General features: G+C 38.7%; 1 protein-coding gene across 6 annotated transcripts in view; it reads right to left on the reverse strand.

The window, feature by feature from the left end:
• The window catches only part of HOOK1 (hook microtubule tethering protein 1), a 31,534-nt gene that overhangs the window by 23,616 nt on the left and 823 nt on the right, over positions 1 to 7,095 (reverse strand). For 5 of the 6 annotated variants that reach the window (XR_014549798.1, XR_014549799.1, XR_014549800.1 and 2 more), the window contains exons 2-3: positions 1,332 to 1,417; positions 812 to 884 (exon numbers count right to left, since the gene is read on the reverse strand). Coding sequence is in view for 2 of the 6 variants with exons in the window: in XM_083621260.1 (XP_083477386.1) it covers positions 812 to 884; positions 1,332 to 1,417 (159 nt within the window). In the remaining 4 variants the exon portion in view is untranslated. Of the gene's footprint in view, positions 1 to 811; positions 885 to 1,331; positions 1,418 to 6,995; positions 7,087 to 7,095 lie in introns of those variants that run through there. The other variant, XM_083621261.1, reaches the window with a different exon arrangement.

Raw genomic sequence — 7,095 nt, forward strand, 5'->3', positions numbered from 1 at the left:
CTCCTCTATGGTGGATCAGTAATAACGCTCCTTCCAGCAACCCCTCAGACTGCTAAATGCTGGCTGTAGGATTGCTAAGTGACAGTTCTTAAATATTTTATTTAAGGCAGTTGTGGCAAGTTACTACACACCTCAGGCACAGTCTCAAATGTTCAGATCATATGACTGTAAGCTGTAACCCTGCTCACATCTGCAGTATGACAACATTAACAGCGGGTTAAATTACACTGCAGTAATACTATGAGTCTCCAGTCTCAAATCTCTCTCCCCTCCTCTCCTCCATCTGCAATATGAGGGGGGGGGGGGGAAGAATCCTGAAAAGTTACATTTCTCCCTCCCCCCACCTGCCAACTGAATTTACAAAAACATTTAAAAATTGTATTTTTCGTACATATGAATTCAGCTTGAAGGAACTGCAATACTATATCCCTTGTTGCTTCTACATTTTGCTGGTGAAGGGATGTGAACACTGCTGCGGAATCACTGCAACAATAGAAGTTCACAATTTTTCCATTGTTGCCTATGAAGAGTGGTCAATGTTAGCACTTCAATGAGAGAATACTATGACATCAAAATTAAGCAAATAAAATATAGTTGATAAAAGGTGATAATCTATAAAAGCAATCTGGGACATCCCTCAAGTGTACACATTGTTTTACACAGAAGGGCACAGAGCAAGAACTAGCCTTTGATTCGGAATTTAACTTGCTAGACCAAGTGGACTTAAAAAGAATAAGATGTATTCATTTTTTTTATAGTTTTAACTTTGAAATGTTATCTTTTGTAGACACACATAAACATTTTCAATTACCTTTATTCTCCAGTTGTCACCAACATCTTCTTTAATACGGCTTAGCCAAACTTTGTCAAACCAAGCAGCATCACTAAAATAAAATCAATCCATTTTTATTAAATATCACAAAAGTGTTTGTAGTTCATGACTGAATTCCAGTCCTATTTTTATTATAAAAGTATGTAGGAAAAGACTGCTGGTAAGGCAAAGTAGAGTTTCACAAATAAAAGTTTACACAATTACTGTTCCCATGTACCGGTAAGTTTAACACACAAACACACATCTTTTGCCTCCCATCATATTTAAACATTTTAATTGCAAGATAACACAAGTTGGGTACCTTATAAAGGAAGAAGGGTAGTGTGATTATGAAGAAAGCTCAGATGATCAGTTACAAAAGAATGTGATTTATTGTGCTAATATGTTTTGCAAATGGGATCTGCAATGAAACACTGCTGTGTAAAAGAAAGAGAAAAACAAACAACATATATACAAGAAAACCAAAATAATTCAACACACATACTTTAAAGTAACTTACATTTCATGAAGTACTTGTGCCATGGCAACACCATTAGTTAAGTCCTGAACATCTTTACAGGATTCAGCAGTATTAAATGTTTGTAACTAGAGGGAAGAAAGAATAAATAAATATAACTATTTCTATCTAATTTGAAACAAAAGAAAGTACATACATTTCAGAACATTTTTAGCCCACCCACATTCCAGTTCTCAGGTAAGGTTACAAAATGTTAAAACACCAAATGTTAAACATCCACATTTATTAAAAATAGCAGGTAAAAAAAAAAAACAGAGTTCAAATTACCAATTAAAATATCTAACAGATGCCTGGACAAAACACAGGTCTTAGCCAGGCACCCAAATGCAAGGGTGTTAGCACCTGCCATACATCCAAAGGAGGGCATTCCTTAATTGCAGTTCCACTGTGGAGAAGATCCTAGTCCTCGTTACCATCTGATGCATCACCCCCGGTTGGGGAACAATGAAAAGGAACCAGGCAGGCTGACAGAGAGAAAGGCACTCCTTCAGATACCTGGCCCCCAAGTCAACACCAGCACCTTAAATTCAGCCCAGAAACAAATAAGCAATCACCAAAAATATTTTAGGATCTGTGTAATGTGGTCCCTGCTGGCTGCCCTGCTCAACATATGGAAGGCCACATTCTGCACTAACTGAAGTTTCTGGGCTGTCTTTATGGGCAGGCCTACATAGAGCACAGTACAATAATCCAAAATAATCCTATCACATTAAGTATGTGTATAAATAAGATAGTAGCCCGATCACCTGCCTGTATGCGTGTGTCACAAGGCAGTCTGAATGCTGAGTATAGCAAGCAGTTTGCCTGGAAACACTTTTTATTCAACCTAAGCAAGATTCACTATATATTGATATCCAGATGAATGGTACTCACAGCAAACCCTTCATGTGCAAATCACACACTAAGAGTAAGCCCAGTGAAACAGCCGCACAATACATTTAAAGCACAGTTTATCCCAAAGAATCTAGGGAACTGTAGTTTACATAGCTTAATAAGCCATAGTTCCCAGAATTCTTCATAGGTGGGGAATGAGCTTCAAATGTATGGTGTGGATGTGACCTGATGCCTGAGCAAGGACTTCAAACACACAACAGACTCCCCCTCCGTGCCTTCCCCACGCCCCTGAAATTGGCATGGAGGGATCAGGAGAACCCCCAGAAGAGCATGCAGGGAAAAAAGGGGGGAATGTTGTGTCTGGAAAGTTTAAGTGCCTGTGCTGATAGAAGGTTTGCCAGCGAATTCTTCCTTTTATTTTCAAAAATCTACAACCAGACTGCTGCTTAGGTTAGACACCCCAAAAAGGTCTCTCTATGTGATACAGGGAGTTACAAATCACTTCCCTGTTTGCAAGAAAGGTTAATGCTGGCTTACCTTGCACAGCTGTTGGAAGGTTACTTAGATAACTTAACTGAAGCAAAATGAACAATCTCAAATTCGTATAATCTAGTATTATTAAGAGAGCAGGATTTTTTCTTAGGCAAAGGGAATCATTAAAACAAATACATTTGTACATAAAGGGTTCAAACCAACTAAGTCATACTTAATAAATAAATAAACTGAAATAAATATGAGTAATTTAACTGATTTCAATGGGTCTATTCAAAGTATTGATTTAACTAAATTTATACACCACCTGATTGTAAAAACAAACCCACCACCACCTTCTAAGTAATTTACAAAAATATAAAAAAACAGTTTAGTATGATTTTGTTGGATACCATCTAGAGAACTATTGCTAACTTGAAAGTAAGGGCTTCAGTGTGAGAGTTCTGTCATGAACAAGTTGCAGAAGACAGTCCTAGGTTGCATTCCTGAACATATTTATTAAGGTTATGTAATTTAAGAAGGGTGTTCCTGTATACCACAACTATGCTTTATGCGGCATTAAGTGAAGCATGAATCAAGTCTTTGACAGCCATACTTTTTCTTTTTGCTTCTGAATACTGATTCAGTAATCTTGAACTTTTCAACTAGATTAGTGCACTGTAAGGATTTATCTTTAAATACTGACTTTTCAACAAAATTTGTACAAAAATGCAGCAGCTAGGTTCTTAAAGCTGGACAGTCAACACTGATCACAACTTTATTCTTTATGATATTCATTGGCTACAAGTTTCACTTGGTAAAACAACTTCCAACTGTACCCAGAAATATATATGCAAAGAAAATACAATGAATGTAAGCTACACTAATAAGACGAAACAACAGCTGGCTTCATGTCATGGTTTCTGGGTCTGGGATCCATCTTGGAACCACTCCTAAAAGCACAGGCCTAGAGCATGCTCAACTCAAACTTTTCTAAAGAAGCACTTCCATCTTTTATCCACTAGGTGTCAACCACATAAACATATCTTACAGAAAACTTGTTCATGGTTTTGCTATTCCAGGAACTCTGAAAGAACATAAAAACAAGCTATTCTGTTTTTGTGACGAATGCAGTATTTGATTTGTGGTATATAGTTCAGTAGTATTTCTTAATAATGCAGTATAAATGATGGGAGGTACTGATCAACAATACAATATGCACAATAAAAGAGTCTGGAATTATATACCATGATTCAAATCAGCACAATAATATTTCAAAATACTTTGTTTCAATAGGAATTATCAGTATACTGGTGTTTTCAAAATAACTAACGCTTACGTAGTAATAACATTTTGTTAAAAATAAGGAAAGAGAGGGGAAATACTTAGGAAAGAAACACTGTTGCCAGTTTTTTGTAAGGATTAGGCTCAGGTTGTAAATATGTGTAAATAAACCATATACTGTATCCTAAAGACACCACAATCTCTGCTGTCACTCATTCCAATTAAATAGGGCTCTGGGCAAACGCCTGGAATCCCTAGAATCTTGTACCGCTCGGAGATTGGGATGGCATGCAACCATATTATTAAATTTTAAATATTGTATTCCTTAGGACAGCTGTGCAAATGATATAGATAAGCAAACAAAAATATATGAATGCCAGTCATTTTTCCATAAATAATTTAAACTGCAGTTCTATTCTAAGTCTCTCCCCTCCTGTTTATTAAAGGAAATCCTTTGTACTGTATCATACACAATGCAATTTGGGAGAAATATGCAATATCGGGAAATAGTTCCTTAATTCAACTAAAATGACAATATGCTGGTTGTAGTATGATCAGTAAAGTATCCTCAGGTGATCTTAAAGTTCACCTGGACTGGAGGAGGTGGTCTGCAAGATATGCTGGTCCCAAGTTGTTTAGGACTTTAAATGTCAGCAACCAAATTTTGAACTTCCTTGTAGCTTAAAAGTAAGCCAGTGCAGATATTCTGACACCAGTGTAATATGCCAAAAATTAGGGTTACCCATTAAACACCCTAGCAGGTGGGTTTTGCACCAGCTGCAACTTCTGAACCAGGTACAAGGGTAGCACCATATACAGCACATTTCAGTAGTCTAATGGTTTAATTTACACCTAGATGAAAATGTGGCTAAATCTGGGCAGCTGCAAACAGATGGGGTGCAAACCTGACCCTGAGAAATCTAGAGGAAAATGGAAGTTCAGGTGTCTGGTTTAAGTTTCACAAGGAAGCTAAGGTGAAACAGAGAGTTTTTTCCCTGTTCAAAGTGGTAACTCTCAGTATGGTATGTACAGAAAAGATGCCTCAAAGAGTATATACCACGACTGTAGCAATTAATATGGGCAGGCACTTGAACTCTTTCTGCTAATCACACAGCTTTAGGTTTCAGTTATCTAATAAGAATTCCTTCAAATAAAAATCTCTTTCTTTCTTCATCAAGAGTAAATCATTACGGAGAATTAAAGCTGCACAGACTGGAGCAACATATGGCTGTAAATAATGTTAAGCTTCAGAAACTAATACAGTGGGGAAGAAAATTGTTGAACAGCCAACACAAAGCAGCAAAGGATGACCATTCCCTTTGATATTATGGAAGCAAAGTGACACTGCACCAGTAGTGAAATGGGATCTTCCAGAAAGATGCCTGGGGAGTATTCCAGGCTTACAAACATAAATTGGTGTTTAAGGGATGGAGAGGGGAAGATCAAGAGCTACAGTTGTGCTGCCATGTAGCCATCAGGCTGATACTAGAGTCCTAATGGCTTTCTTCCCTTTAGTCAAGGGAAGGGATGGGGAACCTTAAATCTCCAGGACTTTCCCCGCGCCACACTCACCAGCCCTGACTGAAAGTACCCCTTAAGTGTGATGCTGCCTTCTTCTTCCCTGTACGTAAGTTAGGGAGATGTGGTGGGTGTGTAAACCCCTGACTTTTGTAATCCTGGACTATAACCTACTGTAGAAAAGTAAGAGTCAAATCCAAAGCCTTTGAAAAGCTGCTAGCTGCTATGCAGATCCATGAGAAAATGTGGCCTTCAGATTTTTGTTTTTTTAAAAACCCTCCTCTGACCTAGACCCCTAAAACAGTGGAGGGAGGGGGCTATATACCCACCTCCATGCACTGTTATTGGTTGGAAATGGATGATCATCACGGCCCCTCACTCCATTTTTTTATCTCACCCTCTACAACACAGTTCCTTGTAGGCAATGAACTTGTGCACATTTAATCAGTGGCACTGCAAGTAATGGGCACACTTTTTATATCTGACAGTATATTGGTTCTGGTTGAAATGAATGATAATATACTAACAAGAGTAGTAGCTTTATGTTTTGTCCATTACTTTATATTCCCATCAATCTATCCAAAAGCCACCTATATGAAAAAAGTGGAGAGCATGGGGACTACTTCTTTTACTCTCATCCCCACTTACGATTTTTAGTAATAAAACTCCAAAATGTGTGTTTTAACACAAGAAACTGCTAAGGTTTCCAGACTAGATTTGTTTCTTGCTCCATGACCTAGATAAATATACTATTACCTTTAAAATATCTTTGTTTGTTATGGCAGCTTATAAGATTCAATGCAATTTTTCCAATTGATTGCTTTTCCAGTGGCAATTTAATAAAGTTAGAACTCTAGGTTACAGTGAAGTTCAGTTTAACCCATATAAGAATACACTGTCACTATCAACCTTTGATCACCAAGCACTCCTCGGTCTTCATGATGCATGGCATAAGGGATTCTTGAAATGACCTTTGGTTTTGATGAAGCAGGACTGCCAACTTCCTCATCATATATTAGATAGAAGCAAAAACCCTCCTGTAAGCTGGCTCCTTAGCAACATGCACAATTATATAAACTGCTCCTGGCATATTTACTTGAACTCAATGATAAACACATTGAAAAAACATGCACAGAGATAAGGTGCATGGCGGCAGAATTGGGGAGGAAAACTGCACTGAATGAAGCATACGTTTGGGTAAATAAGGTGTAATTTGGGCCACACATCAGATTCGTTTATGTGACTGAACTGAACATACTGACTGACGGTGGTAGATTATGGCAGGACCAGCCCAAGACATTTTGGCACCTGCGGCGGGTCCTGAAATGGCACCCTACTCCTAGGAAGACCTACATCAGGAACAAGGGCGGCAGAAAGCTCGCCATCGGGATCCGCTGTCCCTGTGGATCCTGCCACCTGAGACCAGTCGTCCCACCTTGCCTACTGCGTGGGCCGGCCCACAGTGGGGAAAGGACCCCATCCTTAGCTGCTCTATGGATAAGTGACCGTGCACACTTACATACACTCAACTGTACATACCGCGTACAACGCTTGTACCAACATGGCACGTGCTAAAAGGTTGCTAAAAGAATCGGTGCGCTGTTACGTAAGGGCGCCTGCATTACAGAAATGGGGCATA

The sequence above is a fragment of the Podarcis filfolensis genome, assembly GCF_964270895.1.
Source record: "Podarcis filfolensis genome assembly, chromosome: 6".
In the NCBI taxonomy this organism is placed as follows: Eukaryota; Metazoa; Chordata; class Lepidosauria; order Squamata; family Lacertidae; genus Podarcis; species Podarcis filfolensis.